The sequence below is a fragment of the Toxorhynchites rutilus genome, chromosome 3 (genome assembly GCF_029784135.1).
Source record: "Toxorhynchites rutilus septentrionalis strain SRP chromosome 3, ASM2978413v1, whole genome shotgun sequence".
Classification (NCBI taxonomy): Eukaryota; Metazoa; Arthropoda; class Insecta; order Diptera; family Culicidae; genus Toxorhynchites; species Toxorhynchites rutilus.
The window spans coordinates 83,630,026-83,655,873 of NC_073746.1; the positions used below are offsets into that span (position 1 = coordinate 83,630,026).

Sequence of the window (25,848 nt, forward strand, 5' to 3'; positions counted from 1 at the left end):
AAGAATATCAGCAGGGTGTAAGAACGGGATTTTTCAGCGGTTTTTATAAGGTTATAACTTTGTGTTCAAGGAATAGATGAAAAATACACCATTTTAAAGCCACGAGATCTAAATCACAATTAAAGAACTTTATTGAAACTCTTTTTTAGAATAGATGAGTAAATATCCTTTGATGTGCTCCCGTGGTCGAGTGGTTAGCGTCACACACACGTCACACTTCCGACTTGCACTGTGGTCACGCGTATTCTAGAGCTTGCCACTCAAGAATACATTTAAGGCATGTTATTCTTGGCATGAATGCAAACAAATCAAAATGTGTCCGTGCTGGTGTCGATGTGAAGAATGGATTTATGCTTCATGCTTCTGATGTTGTTCTACTGCCTCTCTTAGAAAACTTAAAACTATTGTCGGGTAAACGTCATAACAGAGTAGAAAGTACCGTTTCGTGCCAGCAAGCCCATTGATTCAATCATCTAGATATTTCTGACAAAAAAAACAATATTGGAACAAGCGTATTATCGGCATTTACTGCGAAACATACATGCTTCAGCTTATTCTTTTACATTGAAATAATGTTTAACATTGTCTTATATGACATTATGGACCTTCTCACTAATACCTCAGAACTTACAATGAAAACAAAGACCTTCCTCCACCATTGCAAAAAATCATTGCAAAAGACGGTTTTCAAAACTGAAGTAATTTGACTTGAGCAATATTTTTTTCGTTTTAAGAAAATAGATTTTCCTTCGCAACGATTATTTATAATGATACAGATTTTTGGAGTAAAGATGGAAAATATTTTCACCTCTTCTAGCACAGATGAATTTGTTACACTATTTTGTAGTCCGTGTTAGGGAAACACCTTGTGCTCTGCACAAATGTTTGGGAATGTAGTGGCTATCATTTCAACGATATTTTAACAAACAAACTATTGAAAAACTATAATTCTCTGAATGATTCAGGTAATACTGCGACGGGAAACATTGGTACCAGTTAAGGAGCTCCTTACTCCAGGTGAGAGTAGATATATCACAAATAAGACAGAATCCAAAGAATATTCTAATCGTAAACTCGACAATCCTAGAGGAGCAAAGCATTCAACAGCATTGAAGTTTTCTAATGATTTTTGGAGAGTTGGAAATTCGTTGTAAAAAAACACCTGCAGATAAGGTATAAATCATTTCAAAGCTAGAGGTTTCTAGAACTTGGAATCTTCTAGTTTCGTATTTTTGCCTCGGTGTCTGCATGTGAGTTTGTGGACAGAAAGTCGGAGAAGAAAAACATAAAAACAGCTGAAAAGCAGCCATATGAAACTTTGCAATGGTTTTGGGGATAAATTTGACTATAAATGTACCTGCTGACAAAATTTGTTTGCGGTAATATCAACAATAGATATGAGAAAAAAACAATACAAAGAAACCTTTTCTAAAAAAAGGCGATTCGATCGACTTGTGATTGTATAGATTTTTCACAAATATTCAGAATCGTCTATGATTTTTTTGTACGATCATTACTCCTTGAAATATTCATAATCAAAGACGAAAGGGTAATTCTTCATTCAAAGATATTTGTCTGTAGCAAAACGTAATACTGAAGCGAATGAAAGATTCATGAATGGTCTGATTGAATTCGTAGTTACCTAGAGAAATCGTAGGTTACATTTATTTTGTCTTTGTTCGCAAAAGCTGCAAAAACATAAAAAAACGATATGATGTTTTTGCCCATTACACATACACACGAACATATAAATATGTAAGCCGAAGATTTTGAAACTAGAAATTTGTGGCTTCGAAATCAAGCATATTTCATCTCCAGATGCTCGTTCATAACATAGTTACTGACTTTAAAAATCACGAAAAAAAATGTCCGCTATGTTCCTTTGTTCCTCTATTTTTTTTTGTAAAATATACACAGTCATACCTCGATATAAGGCAACCTATATATAACGTAACTTTATAAGATGGCTTAGAATTAAGAATAAACAATACCGAAATTGTTTTTGGATAATAAATTTTTTCGAGCAAATGTTTCTAGTAAGTTTTCAAACAAATAAGCAGCATTGGTTTTTTGCTCAATGTTCTGTGAATATGTCCTATCTAAACCCAATAATATTATGTTTCATATTTTCAAAACAAGTACTCCCGTATGTATAGCGGAAAGAAATAAAGCTCACATTTTTTTAAACATTTAAACTTATTTAAAAAAATGTTTCGCGTTTTCCTTTTTTATCTCAATCTGGATAACGAAATTAGTTTTGGGAACTTCCGACGCATATCGATACCTGGTTGAGTTTGTACTGAATGGACATTTCACAAACGTAAAAAATGACGCCGATGGGTTGAGTACCCTTAAAAAATAAGCATGCCTTCAATCTGATATTTTTGGGCGGTCTTTCCACTTGGTACTGTTATGGTATTATTTGAACCTTTAGCATAACTTTGAACATGTTTCAAGAACAAAATTCCGAGGAAATTCCATTTGACGATAAAGTAAGACTAGCAAAGTTGAATTGCAACTGATTGACTGATTCAGGTACAATTGCGCTAATCTTCTAACGGCAAATAAGCGGAGCAGACATACTGCATGACAATATTTATTGTCTCAATGCTTGCAGGATGCATAACCATTCCATCAGGTTAGAAACTCACAATTCATCGCTGTTCCTGAACACCGCAATGGCTACAATGATTTTTTGTTCCAAATTTTAATGTCAATTTTTAGTACAACACAGGTGTTATTTAGCCATGCATGTTATAACTACTCAATCTGTCAGAACAGTCACACACTCCCTCGAACATAGTAGCTTGAAAATGAACTTTGATACCAATTTCACTTCAATCTTTTCAGACCTTTTCCTACTGCTGGGTGAGAGAAAATGAGTTTTTCCGCATTTTTGAGTTATCATGAACAGTTTTGAATCAATAAAAAATTTTTTTTGCTTCGATATTACGTAACGAGAAAAAAAATTAAGTTGCCTTACATCGAGGTATAACTGTATTGATGAACAATTTCGATTTCAAGTTCATTCTGAGTTGTCTTATTTATGTATATTATTATTATTATTTTTTTTTTTGTTAGGCCTGGTACAAAACCAGAATCGAATCAAGGCGTGTTATGTGGCCTCATTGAGAAATAAATCTCCGTTACGAAACAACAAACTCAAAAGACACAAAAAGTTCAAACGATTCCAACATCTCGCTTTGGATGGTTCTGTCGCAGAGAGATTCGCTGTGACACCTTGTATTAAGCATTATTGACAGGAACACTTGATCAACTTCTTTTAGCCATAAGGCTTAATTTTTTCCGAATATCACAGTGTCAATCATAAACCAATCGCGAGGGAGAATCCGATGCAGACTGCTCCTAACTCGGATCATTCTTGAAAGTGAATCCATTGAAACATTTGTTCAAACACTTTGAATAACTACGGGTAATTTTCACTCTCGTTCCGTAACAATTTTCCACTAAGCAAGCAATAATTATGTAAAGTTTAGAAAAAAAAACTCGTTGTATGCTTACGAAAATCTTATTTAAACAGAAATATATGGGTAATATTCGATCGTATTGGAACAACACGGAACTTTTTCTTCATCGTTTGAAACAAAAACACTGTGTTTCGGATGATTGAACTGTCGACTGCTTCGTTTCCGCATTTATTTCCAGCATGAGTCAAGTTTTAAACAATTACTCGTTTGAAGAGTCACTCACTCAATATCATAATCACAAGATCCACTATTTTATTACGATTGGACACAGCAGCTGCCACACCACATGGTACTGAATTTCAACTTATGCAAACTCGCTTCAAAGTTCCACAACAGTTCCTCGAAAGATCCTCCAACTTCCCTTATCACTGGGCCTCCCTTTTTCAACCTTCAACAGAGGCTATCAATTCTTGCCATAACAGTGAGAAGTTTAGTCCGGTCTTGGGGCCAGGCAAACCTGTACGTGTATGCGATGGGCAATAAAATTAATTTAATTTTTAATTTAAAAGTCATTAGACCCTTTGCCGATTCTTCTTCATCTCTCTCTGCTCTGCAAGACTATGTGTACTTATTCAAAATATGCAAAAATATAAATTAAAATAAAAGCAGATAAAAATTATATATTTCTTCTTCCTCCCGTGTGAGCCTGCTTTTTCACAGAGAAAGAGCCCCATCCTGGTTCTTGCGAGTAGTAGAGGAGGAGCGCACCCGAGAGCACAACGAAAAGATAAATAAACTTTAATATGTATTATTTTCTGGTTTTATTACTGCAACTGCACACACCGGTTCACCACCACCACCGTTGGGAGAGTGAACAGAAATAATTATGCAGAAAATTTTGCACTCAACCAAGAAGCCAAACGGGGTTTGGGGGTTTCCCAACGGCGTGGAGCCATCAAAAGATTGTGCAGCAGCAGAAAGACATTGTTTGACACTCCACCAGCAGCAGCGGTGGAAAATGTTTGGCCTGGAAGTGCCTCGAAAATATTTACCCATATATCTATCTGTTTACTTTAATGTTAAGGTTACTTCCACCCAGACACTGACGACGGAGGAAAAACAGCATATTCTCTAGGTACTCCGCCGACGTCTCATGCCACCGCCAACGGACACACGTGTTTCACGTGAAAACTCCACCAAAATAAATGGTACACCGCGGCCACACTATTCCACGAAGAACACGATAATAAAAAAAAATAGAACTATGTTCACTGACGGCCGTCACCAACACACACATACACACTCCTTAGTTCGCTCCTACTCCTCCTGTCAAGGACCTCCGTAGTAGTAGCAGGAAAAAAAACTGTAAGCTATGAAAAATCGACACCGCGATTTTTTTTTCATCCAAATCCAGACACCGTGTTGGCCATAATACACAATCATTTGAGTTACCGGAGCAGATTTTCCGCCAACACTATCACTCCTCCTTCCTTCACCGTTAGATATTTCATCGAATTGCGAATTACCGATAAACAACAACGCAGAACTATCAGCAGCAGCAACAACAAGAACAACAACAGAAACAGCACATTGATACGCGAATTAAAAACTATCAATCGCGCGTTTCGGAGGAAAAATCTTCCGTTTTCCTCAGATGTGTGCAAATATACAAATTCACGATTTTCCCGACAACCGTCACTGGCTGCGACGAGAGTTTCCTAACAACTCCTAACAAACACACTCGCTCACTCTCGTTACTCTCCTACGCGCCCTATACTCTCAGGGAAGGAAAACGTCCGTTCACGACGAAAGCTTCTAACTCACTGAAAAGCCATCCACCAACCAGCAAGCGCCCTCCCCCCCAGAAGCAACTCACAATCAGTCCCTCTCCCACACTCATCCGATTGTTTGCCCTTTACTAGCGTGTGCGTACAATAGCCGACCGAGAGCCCGGGCTGGCGCACACAATTCCAATATGACAGCTCGCAGGAACTCGCTCTCTCGCTCTTATTTCGCTCCCTTCGGCGCATCCTCATCGGTATCACTCACGCTGATAATAGAGGCTTCATCACTCACTCTCCCACAACAACAACCGGTCCACTCAACAGCTGCACTGCCAGCAGCCAGTCGACCCATAACTCATTTTTATGGCTGCTGTGTGTGCATTCTCTCTCTCACCCACTCCCACACCATCGTGCTCTTTCAAACGTTCTCATTCTCCTCCCTCGCGACGTGTGTGATGCTCATCATTGGGGGAAGGAAACGTCAAAAGTTTTCCCCGAAAAAAGCCAACAACGAGCAAAGGAAGAAAAAAAACTCACAGGTTGAAACTTTTTCCAGCCCACGCGGCGCGCACGCACACTCTCCACATGCCACCGCCGCGACGTCGTGTATCTAATTCACCACCTTTGTTAGATCCTTTTTTGTTCTACCAAAAAACGAAACTCGCAGAATCGTCGTCGTCAGTTTATTGTGACGTTTTGGGTCGATGGTTTTCTCGTTTCCTTCCACGGTCCTCGTCGTCGCAATCGCGCGGTCGGTGATAATGTTATTTCCGCTTACTTCCACGGATGTAAGTGTGTACCTGTGTGGGTGTGGGTGTGCATGAGGGGGGTGTTTACGTTGTGGGTGGAAAATCCTGCTGACAGAAATTTTAGCTCCCGTCAACGTCAAACTTCGACCAGAGCCATAAATACGACAGAGCAAACGAACGAAACAAGAAAAATGAATAGTTCGAGAGAGAAGAATTCAGACATAATCGGATGTGCATTTCGAAAATAGAGGTAATTGCCTGATGGGGGCGGGGGTGGATAAAGAATGGATGGGTAGATAATTGGCTGGCCTAGTAGTGAAAGCAAAATGGTCTTTAATGCTGAGGGAAGGTCGATCTGAGTCGGGTCAGTTGATTGTTTGTGGAATAATAGGTTTTTGTGTAACTGATGCCAAAATATTGGAAGTTCAATTCAATTCAATCAATTATAAATCTTTAGTGTAATAAAAAATGTAATTGTGTGATATGCTATTGAGATGTTATTCACATATATTTGTATTTTCAATATTTGTCCATGAATGTTATTCATTTTTGACATTCGGGGACATAGAAAGTTTTGCGTTGTTAAATAAAGACTGTAAAGCGCATAAGTCATTAGTAGTTCGAAGTTTGTCGGTTGTTACACGTGATGTGTGATATCTGATATGAAAACAAGCAGATCCGGGGCACTTCGTTCCGCCCAAAATTGTTTTTTTCTAATTGAAATAATTTCGAACATTGACGTTTCACTCCGTTTTTCATCATACTTCCGTGATAAATAACAGAAGACGCTATTCAAATGTCAATTAATCATTAAATGATACACTTTTCGACTTGGATCGAATTGAATACCTTCTCACCTTTGTCAATAAAGAGAGTTGATGAATCGCATGTTAGGTCCATAAATACTTTCCGATAAACTACGTTCTTTGCTTTATCGCCCTGCGCATAAATGAACAAAGACGAAGGCTTTCCAACACGCTGCACCATGCTTCGATTCACATTTACCCAAAAGTTACCCGTACGACAGCTACTCGGAAAACATTCACCTAAATTCCAATCACACAAATGTAACAAATTCCCGAATGCGACAGGTACCCGAATGGAACATCTACCCGAATGCAAAATTTACCCGAATGCGACATTTACCCGAATGCAAAATTTAACCGAAAGTAAAATTTACCCAAATATTTTTATATTTTATCCTGATAAGCGTTAATGAATCATCACATTCATACCATTAACTGGTATCCAAAAACTCGTAGGGCAAAATCGGACAGGGCAGAACGGCGTTGCGTACTATATATTTTTTAAAGTTATGAAAAAGATATATTGTTTCACTTTTAAATTAATTAAATGATTAATTTTGTATGGACTACTAAAATCGATTGTAAACATTATTCAGTCGATCGGACCTAACTGAAGGATCGTCTCCTATGTTTCAAACTAATCTGGCAATCAGTGGAACACTGGTTTGCTTGCGAGAGGCCGTCGCTTCCGACGGCGGGTCGGCGGCCGACTCGGATTGCGTGACCTTGGCGTACAGTAGTCCCTCAGAAATTCTGGGTGGCATTAAATGGAAAAATGAACAACAATGCCTGACCGAATGAATGGTCTAGTTTTGTTCTATAAACTTCAAGACATCTAGTATCACATATTGTAACAGTGTCCGTGACGATTTTCGTTGCAATAACGACGTGGAAACCTAGTGTTTGTTGCAGTGAACCAGTGTAGCGATAAACACGCATGTTTTTCAAATTTTGCACAAGTGCTACAAAATACGTTAAAAAATAATGTAAGGGTGTTCTAGATAGAGAATTTTATGCTGATTTCGAATTTGTATTCCGTTTTCAGTTTAAAATTTTTTGTAGCTGTGAAATGAGTGTTTGAAAGTAAGTACATTTTCTACATTGAATTTATACAAAAGTGGACCTACAACAAATACCTCCAAAGTTTTTTTCATTACAAAATGTCTTTCTTAGGGTCCCTCTACACTTTCCCTTATGACTCCTGGCCACTTCTGACCACTTTGCGAAAAAATCCCATAAATATTTTGATGCCCCACACATGTTTTTTGTTTTTTGTTTTTTATTTTATCCCCTCCCACTGCACCCCCTCTTTTGGAGTTTGGGTAAAAAGAATATTGAAAACGTTTTCAGGAAGTTCGAAAACATATTTAGACACCCCACAAGTGTTTTTTTTTTCGAAAATTTCAAATTTTACTCCCTCCCCCAGCCCTTGCTTTGGAGTTCATAACCAAAATGACTCAAAAATAGATTCAGCACCTTCGAAAACCCTCGTACCTCGAATTTTAAGGCATTTCCATTTATTTTTCTATTTAATACCACCTAGAATTTCTTAGGGACCAATGTGCGGCGGGTGATCAAAATTTTCAATAAAATAAAAAATATAACTTTCTTATTTTTATAGATAGAGGTAAAGTTAGTTCGACAATGTTGTAATCCCAGTTATTTGAGACATCTTTGTAGAACAAAGTTTTTTTCTATCTCTTGAAATAACTGATATAGCTCCTTTTTTCTGAGTTACGTTAGGGTCATCATGAAAAAAACTGTTTTCTTGCTCTAACTTTCATATTTCAAATTCTACATACAAATTGTCTTCGAAAGACTTTTAGAACTTACTAATACAAACATTTGACGATGCAGAACTTGTCAATATCTCAACTTCACTCAAAGTTATTGATAGAAAAAAACTTTGTTCTACAAAGATGTCTCAAATAAGTGGGACTACAACATTGTCGAATTATATTTACCTCTATCTATAAAGATAAGAAAGTTATATTTTGTATTTCATCGACAAGTTTGGTCACCCTATTTTTGATAACATAAAAATGAGCGCTATATCATATGTAACAACTTGTCTAGAGAATAACTGTCGAGCTCTAAATGCTAATTTCCACTTAAATGCATCTCCTGGACCATTGTGAATTGACGTCAAAATAAATTTTATTACGACAAAATAAATTCATGATAGTATTTGCGCTGCGGTGGCGTTAATACGTAAGTAAGAAAAAAAATGACCAATTCTTTTCACATTTTCATGGCATTTATGCTTTCTAATTTTTATGTGTAAATTACTTGCCTAATTTTCAAAATATTCCCCAGCCTGTGTTAATTTCTAAATGATCTCTTAACCTTAAAGGGCAATACGGAAAGGAAAGAATACGGCATATTAATTGTGCCTACACTATTTTCTAGAAATGACACAACGAAGTCTCCAGCATCATTTCAAATTTCCCCATTACAATTTTTGATTTTACATCGTATTTTTGTTGTTATCTCATGTTGTTCCGATATAATCTTATTTATCAACAAATTTTTTTCTTCTTCATTTGAGGAAACGTTACATTATGGTAAAAGTTGCATTCGGGTAAATGTTGCATTCGGGTACATGTCCAGACGGGTGAATGTTGCATTCGGGTATTTGTTATATTCGAGTGAATGTCATTCGGATATGTGTAACATCCGGGTAACTGTGCTTCGGGTAAATGTACTCCGGGTAAACGTGATTCGGGTGAATGTTATTCGGATGATTGTGACACAACCCATGCTACATTTAATTGTCCAGACGAAAGCATGGTAATTTGAGATTGATATCACATACTTACAAAGATTGGCCTTGTGATTTATGTAAAGGGCGACACATTCAACAGGGCATAACTTTTTTACCATTGGGTAAAAATCAACAAAATTATGCACACTTTCTCATTGATGTGTATTGTCTACATGCTGTCAAACTCGAAGTCGTGTTTTTCGATTCAACGAAAATGGAGGTGAATCAACGCGAGTCGAGAGAACAAATTCTTTCCAAACACTTGGAATTTTCTGACCTGTCGCACCGACAATTGGGAAAAATGTTGAACATTCACCATTCAACCGTCTCCAGAGTGTTGAAGCGGTTCCAGGAGTGGTTGACGTTGGACCATGGCAAAGGAGCTGGAAGAAAACCGGGACCGGAGAACCAAAAGATTGGAGGGAAAGGTGAAGCGGATGATTAAAGCAAATTCCAACGTCTTAAGCCGTGATTTGGCTAAAAAGATCGGCATGTCGCAGAGCTACATCCAGAATGTAAAGAAGAGAGCTGGACTAGATACATACAAGGTACAGAACTTCCCAAACCGGGATGAGCGGCAACAATCGACGGCTAAAACTCGGGCACGGAAGCTCTACGAGAAGATGCTGACAAAATATGGTTGCTGTGTGATGGACGACGAAACGTATATAAAAGCCGATTTTAAGCAAATTCCGGGGTGGAGTTTTTCACCGGCATAGGGCAAGTTCGATGTGGACGACAAATTTAAGAAGAAGAAAATGTCGAAGTTCGCCTCCAAATATCTCGTTTGGCAGGCCATCTGCTCTTGCGGACTGAGGAGTGAGCCTGTCGTGACAAAGGGCACAGTAAATGGCGAGATATACAAATCTGAGTGCCTCGAGAAGCGCCTTTTGTCGTTCTTGCAGCAGCACGACGAGGTATGAGGCCAATTCTGTCCATTTTGTTCCAAAGGACATGAACCCGCCAAACTGTCTGGAGCTGCGCCCGGAGCAGTACTGGGCAATAATGAAGCGGGAACTTCGGAAGAGCAAGAAGACAGTCAAAGACGAGAAGGACATGTTAAGAAAATGGAAAAAAAAACTGAGAAACTGGTACCGGATGACACTGTAAAGACTTTGATGGAGGGCATCAAGCGAAAATGCGTTCAATTTTACACTCAAGGCTCCATCGATTAACTTTTCTTTTTATTTTTGAAGTAAATAAAGGGTGTGTCACATCAAATTGCATCACGGAAAAAACGCTGTAGAAATTCGCTCAGTAGACCGATCCTTTTGAAAATTTTAGACAGTAAAATAAAAACTATTAAACAACTTTTGGCATTTTCTTTTTATTCATACTTCGAGCCCAAGCCCGTATGCTCGCACCTTCCTCTTTACCCCGCCCATAAGGTTCTGTACAACGTCAGGTTGTAGTTTTTTTTGAATAGAAATCCATTTTCTCTTGAAGTCCACCTCCGATTTGACAACTTTTAGGTTCTTCCGGAGGGCCTGCTTCATAATCGCCCAATAGTTCTCTATTGGGCGAAGCTCTGGCGCGTTGGGCGGGTTCATTTCCTTTGGCACGAAGGTGGCCCCGTTGGCTTCGTACCACTCCAACACGTCCTTTGAATAGTGGCACGAAGCGAGATCCGGCCAGAAGAAGGTCGGGCCCTCGTGCTGCTTCAATAGTGGTAGTAAGCGCTTTTGTAGGCACTTCTTAAGGTAAACCTGCCCGTTTACCGTGCCGGTCATCACGAAGGGGGCGCTTCGCTTTCCGCAAGAGCAGATCGCTTGCCACACCATGTACTTTTTGGCAAACTTGGATAGTTTCTGCTTGCGAATCTCCTCCGGAACGCTGAATTTGTCCTCTGCGGAGAAGAACAACAGGCCCGGCAGCTGACGAAAGTCCGCTTTGACGTAGGTTTCGTCGTCCATTACCAGGCAATGCGGCTTCGTCAGCATTTCGGTGTACAGCTTCCGGGCTCGCGTCTTCCCCACCATGTTTTGCCTTTCGTCGCGGTTAGGAGCCTTCTGAACCTTGTATGTACGCAGGCCCTTCCGCTGCTTGGTCCGCTGGACGTATGAACTTGACAAATTCAGCTAATTGGCGACATCCCGGACCGAACTTCTCGGATCACGTCTAAACTGCTTAACTACGCGCTTGTGATCTTTTTCACTGACGGAGCATCCATTTTTGCCGTTCTTCACCTTCCGGTCGATTGTTAGGTTCTCGAAGTATCGTTTTAGTACTCTGCTGACCGTGGATTGGACGATTCCCAGCATCTTACCGATGTCCCGATGTAACAACTCCGGATTCTCGAAATGAGTGCACAGGATTAATTCACGACGCTCTTTTTCGTTCGACGACATTTTTCCAAATTTACGAAAAATTGACAGTGAAGCATGGCCAACGTGATCTATACACTCTTATCTGATTATAAGCGAAAGCTGAAGATATAATTCCTAAAAATTAAATTTCTACAGCGTTTTTTCCGTGATGCAATTTGATGTGACACACCCTTTATATGTATAAAACTACCCTAAAATTTTGGTTTGATTCTAAACATTATAAGAAAATTGGCATGACATTTTCGGTGTCGCAATAATTTCGTGTTCGCCCTTTATTGCCATGTCGAATGTAAGTCGAACCCGAGATTGTATACATTTGAATTCGAAATGGTCGGTGTTAAAAGTCAGGCCGGACCATTTTATGATTTTAAGAAAAACGAGTTTAAAGTTTGGTGCTATCAGAGGTTTTCATCGAGCGTTCGGAACAATTTCGATAAATTATTCCTGCTGCACGTTTGATTTGCCAAACCTGATAAATCTTACAAAATGTTCAACCTAATCCAATCAATAACTCGAAATTTTCAATTTGGCGACTTGGTCCGCTCTGACCTAACACCGACCAAATGTAAATCGGTTGAAATCAGAGGAATCCTCAGGATGAGCACTACCTCGCATTATTCCGAAGCATAATGTGAACATATCCATCTTTCATTCGTAATATTTCTTCTCGGAATCGTGGTTCACATAATTCTATATTCATTCACATTCAAAATTTGAAAACACGCCCGCAATAAGTTCCACGAAATGGCAGAAATTCTTTGTGATGAAGACTTCTTATGCAACTATGCCACATGTCCCGACATGATGCGATTCTGATGGGGCTAGTACAAATGCAATTTGTAAAAAAAATACACTGAGAAAAAATATTTGAGAAATTAAAATTCATTTTTCTCCAACACGTATATTTTGAAAAATCTAAAGGAAAAATATATAAATAGCCCATAACATAACCAACATGTTAGTTTACATGTTCCTCATTTTTTTGTTGTTTTTTTACATATTCTTGAAATGTTTCTAAATAAATAAAAGTTTGCAGAACATGTCAATCACGAGACATACCAAATGTGACTACTTTCTAGTCAAATTTATGACTATTTTCTATTTATACAATAATACAACAAAGGAGTTGGTACCGACACTGATGTTGTTTCAACGCTCTTGATGCGGGCTGAATGGAAAGCGCAGCAAGCAAAATTCGGGATTCAACGTGTTAACGTGAATCTATATTTATCTCGGTCTGGGCCGTGCATGTGGCAAATTATGCGAAAAGCTTTAATGCGTGTTTATTGCAATTAGATCAATATGAGTGAAACGCTCGCCCATAGTGATCTAATATTGCAATAACATATATATTATACAAATGATATACCAGTATTTGAGTGTCATGACATTTTCTGTTATTTTTAGACTCGTTGAATGTATTGAATCGGGATGACAAAACATGTGGTAAAAATTAATTTTGACCGTAAAAGAAGAGGTGCATTTCATGAATTGGAAATACGGACACAAATTTCGACATATGACCAGCCTGTGTTTTCGCGAGAACAAAATGGATCATGAATCAATCATCTTCAACTACTTCATAAAACCACGGCCCATTTCAGGGCCACCAAAACTTTCACTCAATGGTTATTTCAAAAAGTTCCATGCAAAGTTATATCCGAAATAATGAAGAACGAAATGATTTCAATAATTTATTGCCGGAAAGAGCTTCTGGGAATTTGGAAGTGTTTTGGGCTTATTGATGACTTTTACAAACCCATATTTCAATTTTCACGAATTTATGCATTGTTTCCGTGTTGATAGTGGCGTATTTCAAGGCAAATGCGAGGAATTATTTTACAGTGATGAGGGCTGTGTTCTTCGGTTGAAAACTGAAGATAAATTTTTTTTTGGGAAATTTTATTTCTCAGGATATTAAATTAGGTTCAGTGTTTCATATGTCGCTGTAAACAGCGAGTAATTGGCAGTTTATATCAATGCTGAGTGTTAATTTCAAAATTCGGAGATAGATGTTGGCTTTTTATTACAGTCATCAAAGTTTTATCACAGTGCAAGTATTTATTAATCGGTCTTTGTCAGTGGTGCCAAAAATTTCAACTGAGAGCTCATTCTTAAATTTCTATAAAGTTTGTTCTCGCCGGCAATAATCACGTGATCTACGTTAATAATTCGGTAGAGTCTTGGACACCACCCTTTAATTTTTTATAAATTTGTTTGCACCATCACCAGTCGACACGAACTAATAAGAGAAACGATACAACAATACACAGAAATAGTAAGTTTAAAGTGTGATGCAGTAATTTTGTTCCTTATATAAACATATTAGACCCGTATTTTTTAATTTTTTTTATCAGGGCTCCAATTTCCATTTTAGGGTGGTCCAAAAATCAAATTTTTCACCTTTTTCCCAAAAATGACATTTTTTTTTAATTTATAACTTTTGAACCACTAAACCGATTCAGATGACCGACATATCAAATTATTTTTTTTTTTCAAGGAATCATATTCACCTGCAAAAAAAAAATTTTCGTAATTATTGATTGTATCTGTGTTTTTTTAATACTTTACATGGCTTGGGACTAAAGGACGCTATATTTTTTTTCAAAGCTGAGGTTTTTCACGTAACATATCTGTTGGGAACACTGCACTGAGCGCAAAAATCCCGCCGCTGAAAATTAGGTATGTTTACTAAGTGATCGCAGACAACTTCGGGAGCTATATGTTCTGCGGTGTAAACAAAACAAAAGAAGGAAAGTAAACAAATGGAATTTGAAAAACAAAAGAAAAGTTGGAGTGGAGAAAGAATAGGTATTCGAAATCGAAGTCAAAAGAATTTGGAAGTAAAATATATAGAGGTTTTCGTAGAGATTTTTTTTATTAAGTAGTAATTATTTGAAATCGCTGTAAGTAATCATTATATAATTTACTACACTATTCAATGTATAAATCAATTTAACTTACAGCAATAGAAAATTGAAAATTGAAAATAATCCGTCGTTATTTGAGCGGCATCTGCAAGGAACTTTAGAACGAAACTATAATTGTAAGTTTATTACAAAATTTGAAAACAAATTGTTACTATGCAATAAATTCCAGCTTTGATCTGTCATAAACCAGACCGATTCAAGGAGTTTCGAACTAAGTCCGAACAAAATCAAAGAATTATATCGGACATATTTCCAAAAGATGACCGAACCGAAGTCCAGCAGCTGTATGCTGTGTCCAGAAGTGGACACATCTGACATGGTCCAGTGCGATGAGTGCAACCAGTGGGCACATTTCAGCTGTGTTGGAGTAACGGGGAAAATCAAGGACTACCCGTGGAACTGTCCGAAGTGTAGCAATTCTCTGCAAGTACCGGAGCAGAAGAAAAATGCTACTGGCGCAGTGTCGAAAAAGACGTCCACGGATGGGAAGAAGACGAAGTCAAAAGGAGAATCCGCCTCTGTGAGTAGTGTTGGTTCTGCATTCGAAAAGTCTCTCGAGAAGCTGCAGGAGGAGATGGATGCCAAGGAGAAGGCTATGGAAAACGAGCGTATTCTACGCAAAAAGCGACTCGAAATGGAACGAGCACTGAAGGAGAAACAGTTACGCCTGGAGAAAGAACTTCGTGAGATGGAACTACAACAAGAACGCGAGTTCCAAGAGCGTCAGCTGCAACAGGAACAAGAAATGCTGAATCAACGTTTGAAGGAAGAAGAAGATTTTCTCAAGAAGCGGAATAAGTTGCGTGATAATTTCGAGGTCGCTAAGGTAGGACTAATAAAAAGACATTCAGAAGAGGAAGTAGAAGAAGGAGCCGTAGGTGGTGGCGAAGGTTTAGAAGAAGACGCTTTCGGTGAAAATTCTAACCAAAAGGTGGAGAAATGGCTCGAACGTGGCAATAGTATGCCGGTCGTACAGCAGCTAACGGTGTCTGGGGCAAAAGGTATGAAGGGGACGACGAGAGTAGATGATGGGACAAAAGGGCTTACACTCCCTGCCAGTCCGTCACAATTTGTAGACCCGATTCGTGGCCTGAATCAGCTTAAGCAGGCACCTGTTGGTGGAGATCATAGGGACGATCAGTTCATACGATTGACTCGTGAGGAGCAAATGGCGTTGGCAGATTTTCGAACAGGCCAAATGAGAAACGGGCCGGGGCAGGAAATTGTAGGGCTTTCCCAAGCACAAATTGCGGCCAGACAATCAGTGTCTAAACAGCTGCCAGTGTTTAGGGGCGAGGCTGAACTCTGGCCAATTTTTATAAGCAGCTTTGAGTACACGACTCAAGCGTGCGGGTTCTCCAACCTGGATAATTTAAAGCGACTGCAGGACAGCTTGAAAGGGGATGCACTTGAGGCCGTGAGGAGTAGGTTAGTTATTCCTGACTCGGTTCCAGACGTTATTCGCGACCTTCAGAACTTGTTTGGGAGACCGGAGAAGCTGTTGAAAAATTTGTTGATGAAAGTCCGCCAAGCTAAACCACCAAGAGTTGACCGTTTGGAAACATTTATACATTTCGGCATAACGGTCAAACAACTCTGTGACCACTTAGAAGCCGCCAAGCTCGTGGACCATTTAAACAATCCCATGTTGGTCCAAGAATTAGTTGAAAAACTACCTCCAAACTACAAATTGGATTGGGTCCGCTACAAGCGGGATAAAATTGGCACCCCTTTGAGAACCTTTACCGAGTTCATGAACGGTATTGTCTCAGATGTTTCCGAGGTTAGTGAATTCTCCACTCTCGATCTCAACGGCCGCAACGATCGTTCCGCTAGGTTGAAGCCGAATAAAAAAGAGTTTGTTTACGTTCACAATTCGCCATTCCACAAGGGGGAGACGGCCCCAAACCCGAAAAGTGAGAAGCCTTGTTGGGTGTGCAAAAGAAACGACCATAAAATCAGGTTCTGCGATGACTTCCGAAAGCTCACCGTCGCCGAACGCCTTAAAGTGGTGGGAAAGTATAAACTCTGTGAGTTGTGCCTGAATAACCACGGTAAGAGCAGATGCAATTTCAAGATATGCTGCAACGTGGCCGACTGCCAAGGAAGTCATCATCCGCTTCTACATCGTTCCGAAGTATCAGGTCAAGTCATGGAGTTCCAATGCAACGCTCACAATCGCATGAATCGTTCCGTTATTTTCCGAATGTTGCCAGTTACCTTGCACTTCGGAAACCGAAAAGTTGACATTCTAGCTTTCTTGGATGAGGGATCCTCCATCACCCTTATAGAGGATTCTGTTGTGAATAAACTCAAAATCAATGGGATCGTCGAGCCGCTAGTTGTCACATGGACTGGAAACATGAAACGTATCGAGAATGGTTCTAGAAAAGTTGACGTGATGGTGTCTGCCAGGGGTTCTACCGAGAAATTTCCACTGAGAGAAGCACGTACCGTTGGAGAGCTGATTCTGCCGAAACAGGAAATGCAGTTCTGTGAGATCAAGCAGCGTTACCCTCATTTACAGGATTTGAGGGTCGATGATTATGATAAAGGAGAGCCGAAGATAATGATCGGGTTGGACAACATGTATGTGTTTGCTCCGCTCGAGTCCAGAATTGGCCAACCAGGTGAACCAATCGCAGTTCGGTCGAAGTTGGGATGGACAGTCTATGGGTCAGAGAATCGGAATTCGTCGACGGTTGCGCTTGTGAACTTCCACGATGCAGGAACAACAACCAATCAGCAGTTGCACGATATGATTCGCAGTCAATATTTGCTAGACGAGACTGGCATAACACCGGCTGGAATGCCGGAATCTACTGAAGATCACCGAGCGCGTGAAATATTAAAAACAACCACGGTTCGGGTAGGTGACCGCTTCGAAACGGGACTTCTATTTCGTAATGATGCGGTAGTTTTTCCTGATAGTTATCCTATGGCTATAAAACGGATGGAAGCCCTAGAGCGGAAATTGTCGAGAAACGAAGAACTACGGCTCAATGTAAACCGTCAGATTGAGGAGTACCTGACCAAAGGCTACGCTCACAAGTTGACAAGCGAAGAGCTCATCTGCACAGATCCATCAACTGTGTGGTATCTTCCCCTGAACGTGGTGGTTAACCCCAAGAAACCGGGTAAAGTGCGCTTGGTGTGGGATGCAGCAGCAACAGTTAATGGAGTTTCTCTGAACAGCATGCTGTTGATCGGCCCAGACTTGTTGACGTCTCTTTTAGCGGTACTTCAACGCTTTCGTGAACGACCGGTGGGGTTTGGAGGCGACTTGAAGAAAATGTTCCATCAGTACCTAATCAGAGCGAGGGACAAACAGGCGCAGCGGTTCGTCTTCAGATCGAGTAGCAATGAAACTCCACAGAAATATGTGATGGACGTCGGAACCTTCGGAGCAACATGTTCTCCGTGCTCAGCACAGTACATTAAAAACATAAATGCTGAGCAGTTCGCCGAAGAATTTCCTAAAGCAGCGAGAGCCATCGTCGACAATCATTATGTCGACGACTATTTTGACAGTTGCAACACTGTCGAAGAGGCAGTACGGCTAGCAACGGATGTAAAATTGATACATTCTCGAGGAGGGTTTGTTATGCGGAATTGGGTATCCAACTCAGTGGAGTTTCTGCGGCAAATGGGAGAGCACAACAATGAAAATGATGTTCATTTCCATAAGAATGATTCCGGAACTGAGCGGGTACTTGGAATTATCTGGAGGTCAACCGAAGATGTTTTTTCTTTTACTATCACTCCAAGATACGAGCTTCAATCTGCTCTCGCCGGAACGGAGTGTCCAACGAAAAGGATGGTTCTCAGTTGCGTCATGTCGATGTTTGATCCTCTGGGACTTCTGTCGCCGTTCACAGTTCTCGGGAAAATGCTTGTCCAAGACTTGTGGAGAACGGGTTGTGGATGGGACGAAAAGATAGACGGCGAATGTTATTTGACGTGGATTCAGTGGGTCAAATTACTACCTTCGATCGCGGAAATTAGGATTCCGCGTTGCTATTTTGAGAAAGCACAATCCCATCGAGTGCAAAACCTACAACTTCACATCTTTACTGATGCAGGCGAGAAGGCGTACGGCTGCGTTGCTTATTTTCGGGCTGTCGTCAACGAGAAAATCGTATGTGCACTAGTGATGAGTCGAACTAAGGTCGCCCCGCTGAAACAGTTGAGCATCCCTCGACTAGAGCTTCAAGCGGCAGTGCTAGGTGCCAGGTTGGCAGGTACCGTGCAGGAAAACCACAGCTTCAAGGCTCAGAAAACGTTTCTCTGGACTGATTCGCAGACAGTGTTATCCTGGATCCGTTCGGATCAGCGGCGATACACGCAGTTCGTCGGTTTTCGCATAGGAGAGATCCTCAGTCGCACGAAACTGGCGGATTGGCGTTGGACACCAACAAAGCTGAACGAGGCAGATAAACTGACGAAGTGGAGGCGTGCAGCGGAGCTTGATTCGGGCAGTAGCTGGTTCAAGGGACCTAGTTTTCTGTACAAAGACGAGGCAGAATGGCCACAGCAAACTCCAGCAGGTAACACGAAGGAGGAGCTCCGAACGCGGTTCCTGTTCCACGATGTTGAAGTACAGGACAATTTGGTGGACGATCAACGGTTTTCTAAATGGAATGAACTACTGAGGACAGTGGCTTGCGTATACAGATTCGTATCGAACTGTCGGAGAAGAATGAAGGGCTCTTCCATAGAAACGTTGAAGGCTACAAAGAACCAGTTGAAGTTGTTGAAACCGATAACGTGGTCAGTTGTGCGTACACCTTTGAAACAGGAGGAGTTAGAGAAAGCCGAACGTCATCTGCTGCGTTCCGTTCAAGCCGAAGCGTTTGGGGACGAGTTGAAAATCCTAATTAGGAATCGGAATCGTTCCACGAGTGAGTGGATGCAGTTGGAGAAGTCAAGTCCTCTGTACAAGCTCACACCACTAGTCGATGAGCACAATATAATTCGGATGGAAGGGCGCACAGAGAAGGCTGAGTTCCTGCCATTCGACCTACGCTTCCCAGTGATTTTGCCCAGAGAGCACCATGTGACAAGAATGATCGTGCAGAATTATCATGAACGCTTTGGACATGGGTATCGAGAGACCGTGAAAATGAAATTCGGCAGCGTTTTTACATCCCAAAGGTTGGTACGGTGGTGCAGAAAATTTCGAAGACGTGTCAGTGGTGCAAAGTTCACCGCAGTAAACCACGGGTTCCTAGAATGGCAGCCTTGCCAGTACAACGACTACAACCGTATCGTCGACCGTTCAGTTCCGTCGGCGTCGATTACTTGGGTCCGGTAAACGTCTCCGTAGCACGACATAGTGAAAAGCGTTGGGTAGTTGTGTTCACCTGCTTCGTTACACGCGCTGTCCACCTGGAAGTAAGCGGAAGCCTGACGACGCAGTCCTGTCTGATGGCTATTCGACGTTTCATGAATCGCAGAGGACCACCCCAGGAATTCTTCTCCGATAATGGAACCAATTTGAAAGGAGCAAGCAAAGAGTTGACGAACCTAATTAACGATATTAACTGCGACTGCGCAGATGACTTAACCAATGCGCGTATGAAGTGGACTTTCAATCCACCAGCTGCCCCACACATGGGTGGGGTCTGGGAACGATTAGTCAGATCCCTCAAAGAGGCATTGGAAGCAATGAATGACGGGAAGCGGTTGACAGACGAAATTCTACACACATCAGTGACGGAGGCAGAAGATATGATAAACTCGAGGCCGCTAATCTACGCTCCCCAGGAAATAGCGGAAGCAGAAGCGCTTAGTCCCATTCATTTCTTGAGGGGGGTTTCACCGAACGAACCGCAGATGGTTTCTCCTACACCTCTTCCGGCAGAGGCTCTGCGGGATGTATACAAACGTTCGCAGGAGTTGGCACAGGAGATGTGGATCCGGTGGATTAAGGAATATGTTCCTTCGCTGAACCAGCGGACCAAGTGGCACGGAGAAGCAAGAGCGCTGAAGAAGGGTGACCTGGTATATGTGATCGAGGGGTCTAAGCGGAGATCCTGGGTGCGAGGAATAATAGAGGAGGTCATAGCAGCGAGTGATGGTCGAGTGCGACAGGCGTGGGTCCGAACGAGCAGTGGCTTATTTCGGCGAGCTGTAGCGCAGTTGGCAGTGATTGAGATAAACGATAGATGGTAAAGCCAGATCGGAAGTGGTCTCCCGACTAGGGTTTTACGGGCCGGGGAAATGTTGGGAACACTGCACTGAGCGCAAAAATCCCGCCGCTGAAAATTAGGTATGTTTACTAAGTGATCGCAGACAACTTCGGGAGCTATATGTTCTGCGGTGTAAACAAAACAAAAGAAGGAAAGTAAACAAATGGAATTTGAAAAACAAAAGAAAAGTTGGAGTGGAGAAAGAATAGGTATTCGAAATCGAAGTCAAAAGAATTTGGAAGTAAAATATATAGAGGTTTTTGTAGAGATTTTTTTTATTAAGTAGTAATTATTTGAAATCGCTGTAAGTAATCATTATATAATTTACTACACTATTCAATGTATAAATCAATTTAACTTACAGCAATAGAAAATTGAAAATTGAAAATAATCCGTCGTTATTTGAGCGGCATCTGCAAGGAACTTTAGAACGAAACTATAATTGTAAGTTTATTACAAAATTTGAAAACAAATTGTTACTATGCAATAAATTCCAGCTTTGATCTGTCATAAACCAGACCGATTCAAGGAGTTTCGAACTAAGTCCGAACAATATCCAAAATCGGAGATGTAATTTTTATAAAAACGATAAAAATAAGTTATGATTTTTCAAATTTAACCGATGGCCAAGATGACTTTTTTCAAAAATTAATAACTTTTTGAACACTGAACCGATACGAATAACCGACATATCAAATCTATCGCGATAAAGAATTGTATGTTTCTTAAAACAAACAATTGAATAACTGTAAAATGTCATGCATTATTTAAGGGGGTGTTCTAGTCTTGAAACTTGAAAAACATCAAATTTATAGTTATAGTCATTTTGGTGATGCGGTTTCTTATCTAGTACGACCTTGGCACAAAACTTCAAACACGTTTTTTTCATAATTAGTTTTTTGAATGCTGGTGCACACGATATCTCAAGTTCAACAAAACCGGCCTATTCCAAATTTGATGTGAATAAATCTTTTTATATCCTTCTATCGTATGAACAAAAAATCATATTATTTTCATTTTATTATTTTTCAAAAATTGAAATCGCCACAGAAAAACATGTTAAAAAGCAATTGCTGGCATTTCAAACGGTCGTCGTTTTGTCAAATAAAAACCTTTTGACTTGTCCAAGGTTCATACCCTTGTCTCTACCCACTTAACGCGTTTAATCTCACGTTTTTATTAAACCAATTTTGGCTCCCCAAATTGTACTGACAAAAAGAAATGACTAAAGTCGTAGCAAAATACAATTTGAATACATAAAGACCACTACGAAAACAAGAAGAGAAGAAAAAGAAGCCACTATGTATGAGTTAAGGACTTAAGGTTTTGTGTTATTTGGAAACATGTTAGAGGTTTGATCTATAGATTAGAACTGATTTATTGCACATAGTTCCACATTTTTATATCCGACAAGAAACATTACTTATTTACCCGTTTCGCCACAGGCGAATTTCCTGTATCTCTATTAGTCAGCTGCTAATCTTTTATTTACCCTGCTGAACTGAACCGATACGAATAACCGACATATCAAATTAAAGCCAATTAGCTAGTCTACTTTAAAACAATATCAAATAAAAATCAAACTGGATTTTGTTTTTGTGATTATTGATTGTATTTGTTTTTTATAGTTTACATGGTTGAAGATAGAGAGTGTCATTTTTTAAAATATTTTTTCTTGAATGCTTTGATTTTTCTACAACATATATCTCAAAATCAGCGATGTGATTTTTATCCTTTTTAAGTTATGATTTTTGAAAGTTAACCTGTTTTCAGTCTTCGTTCAATATTACTATGCGGCTAGAATCCAGCTTTTTCGCATGTGTTAGATTTTTCATTCGCTACAATTATCTGAATTGGTTCAATAGTTCAAAAGTTGTGAATTTTTGAATATGATATTTTTTGGAAGAAAAGAGAAAAAATGATTTTTCGGACTATCGGTTAACTTTGTAAAATCATAATAACCGAAAAAATGACATCTCTGATTTTTGGATATGTTATGTAAAAAACAGCTTTCAAGAAAAAATATAATAAAATATAATCCAAAGTCTATAAAAACAAAAAACAATCAACAATCACGAAAACAAAATCGAAATTTTCTAACGATAAAATATTTTCTCAAAAAGGCTGATTGGCTTTAATTTGATATGTCGATCATCTGAATCGGTTTAGTTGTTCAAATGTTATAAATTTTTGAAAAAAAATCGTTTTTGAAAAAAAAAAAGATTTTTGAACCACCCTAAAATAGAAATGGTCACCCTAACGAAAAAAAATAAAAAATGAGTCTAATATTTTGCGATAAGGAGCAAAACTACCACTTTTCATGAAAATCTGAGAACCAGTATATCTGTTTGGTATGGAATGGCTAAATAGGATGCGTTCCCATTTTAGGGTGGTCAGAAAAAAATATTTTTTCCTCCTTTTCCAAAAATGACTTCGATTGTATAATGAAACTTTTTTCCTTATAATGAAAAGTGTGCTAATTTCAATTTTTATAAACGTTTGCTATCTTGAACAATTAGTTAAGCTGTAATGTAACTGTAATTAGTAATATCCTTCGAAAAGTGGGGATTGTTTTTTTTTTATTTTGGAACACCTTGTGAGATATTTTTATACACTTGAAGCTTTAAAAAAATCCAACAGAATGATGAATGTCACATGAAAAGTTATACGATGAATTTTTCTGTGTTTTCAAGAAAAGCGCACAAAAAAACTAGCGGCCCATTGGCAGCGCAACCATTTAACAAATGCAAAATTCCCTCGAGATTAAAGAGTGGTTTCATTAGGAAGAAATACCCCTCCCCCGATCTCCGATGCCATCACTCCATCAAAGTAAGAGTTATGTTATGTCAAAATATTTTATATCCTTTCACCCGCCGTCCGGAAACCATCGGCGAAGGGAAGGAAACCCATCAAGACGGAACGAACGAACTAGAAAGCTCTTTCAAGAGCAAGAAACGTCGGCCTGGCCGTTTAAGGCGCAGCAGTAGCAGCGGTGGCAGTAAAATGATAACCCTGCGTTCCGCACAAACCACTCGGACGCAAACGTCAGTCCGGCGGCCGGCAGAAGAAACAGAAAATGACAGCAAAACCAAGTCAGTCCCTCGCTTACTCCCTAGTGAATCATTAAAACACTGGCCTTTTCTTGTGTGTGCCATTTTATTTCGATGTCAATTCTAGCCAATTTCCCGCAACTCACACCTCGAGTGATCCCACCATTAGTCCGCACCACCCACCCTCCATCAGCCAGCTAGCCAGTCAGCCAGCCGGATTCGAGTGTAGAAGTGTAGGCGGTCGCAGCGTATCACTTGGCACTTTCCTTGACTGTTGGTCGGTAGATAGGAAGCCTCGCAACAGCCGGGAAACTGTTTCCGAGGAAAAAAAACTTAAACAGTCGGCAGCAGCAAACATTAGCAGAACGATGGAAATCGCTGAAGTTTGAACCGAAAGAAAGAAAATACTTTTACTTCTGCCCATCACCGGAGTTTTCCAGCTCTAGCACTTGGGACCTTCCTAGGGATCTTTTGCTCAAGTGGTCGTGAATTTAGAAAATACATTCAAGTTACGAAAACGCATTTATGTTGGAAAAAGTGAGAGAATGCCGCATTAAATTGTATAGTGAATAATTGTGACATGAAGAACTCCGTTGATGACCAAAGAAAACTTGAACATCCTCAGACACAAACTGCTTCTTGCTGCAGCAAAGAGCACCAGTTTATCTTCATTTTCTGAAAGGAGCATTCTCGCTGTGTAGTTGTTCTGTGACTCGACGAAAACATCTTTTAATACAGGCGAAACCTTCGCCGCTAAAGACATCACAGAGAGCTGCAGAAGTGTTCGGAAAGATGGATTCAAAGTAGGTTAAGTGTGGTGGGGATGGAAACACATGTACACCCAGCAAAGTTCGGCCCGGAATCGGGACATTCTGGAGCGGAGAGCTCGCCACTGACTGGCTCCTGACTGTGTGTGGCACAGGGGGAGAAATAAAAGAAAACAATTTTCCTCCATTAGTGAAAATAGATGAAATTTGCACACATTAAATGAAGAATGGCAGCTGGTGAAACACTGCTGCTGCTGCTGCTGCTAGGGCTGAAGAAAATTAGATTGAGTGGAATGCGCTGCGACGTGGTTTAAATGCAATGTATGTTCGACATGAAATCCGCTTCGATTCTTGATGTAACGCGAATAAATCTGTTACTGTGTAAACATTTCGAATAAGATGTAGTGCACTCCATGGTCTTCAACGCAAAATATTTATTGGTGCAGCGTTCAAACACAAAATGTGAAACAAAACGGATTACATGAAGAGAAGAAAAAAACCTATATTCGCTATCCGATGTAGACAGACTTGTTCTGAAACGCACCTATTTTTCTCCCGTCAAAGGCAGTTCGACGACCATGAATAGATGATAATAAAGTTGAATGAAGTCGAGATGCACTCACCTGGAAAGAGATACGAGAGAAGAAAGAAGAAAAAGAAACACATCGTTAGCACATTGTTATCACAAACCGTAAAAATGCGATTATTATTTATTTATTTATAGAAAATAATTAGCACAGGTGAAAATGACGGTGCAAACTCCGCTCCGCTCCACCTAATGCCCCTGCTGTTCTCACCTCCCTCCACTCGAGGCACAGACAGATCGACTGCAATAAATCTCACGGGAAGAAAACACGCTCGTAAAGTTGTGAGCGGGAAGTAGATCTAAACTGAGGCTGAAAAATGACTCTTCGTTGGTAACTGACAGCACCCCAACACACATTCGTAACGTAAATCTTCGTAGTGTTATCAGAGATTTTGCTTCGACTAGAAACTCATTGAGGCCATGGCAAGTTATCACATTCGGCAGAGGTAAACTAGAGCAACATCAA

At 40.0% G+C, this 25,848-nt stretch overlaps 2 protein-coding genes across 9 annotated transcripts in view; one reads left to right on the plus strand and one right to left on the minus strand.

Moving 5' to 3' along the window:
* LOC129773192 (aryl hydrocarbon receptor nuclear translocator homolog) overlaps positions 1-25,364 on the minus strand; it is a 426,084-nt gene extending 400,720 nt beyond the window's left edge. For 6 of the 8 annotated variants that reach the window (XM_055776781.1, XM_055776778.1, XM_055776776.1 and 3 more), the window contains exon 1: positions 4,955-5,238. The gene's annotated coding sequence lies outside the window, so the exon portion shown is untranslated. Of the gene's footprint in view, positions 1-4,880; positions 5,239-25,340 lie in introns of those variants that run through there. The other 2 variants (XM_055776782.1, XM_055776771.1) reach the window with 2 other exon arrangements.
* Positions 14,658-20,962, plus strand: LOC129773285 (uncharacterized). The gene is made up of 3 exons (XM_055776881.1): positions 14,658-14,904; positions 14,958-19,820; positions 19,943-20,962. The coding sequence occupies exons 2-3, from the start codon at positions 15,048-15,050 to the stop codon at positions 20,960-20,962; spliced, it is 5,793 nt and encodes a 1,930-aa protein (XP_055632856.1). The 5' UTR covers positions 14,658-14,904; positions 14,958-15,047.
* Positions 25,365-25,848: the final 484 nt, after the last annotated feature.

Coding starts and splice junctions, on each gene's coding strand:
- LOC129773285 (XM_055776881.1), top strand. CDS start 15,048: ATGACCGAACCGAAGTCCAGCAGCTGTATGCTGTGTCCAGAAGTGGAC. Junction 19,821..19,942: donor CATTCGACCTACGCTTCCCA/GTGATTTTGCCC, acceptor TACATCCCAAAG/GTTGGTACGGTGGTGCAGAA.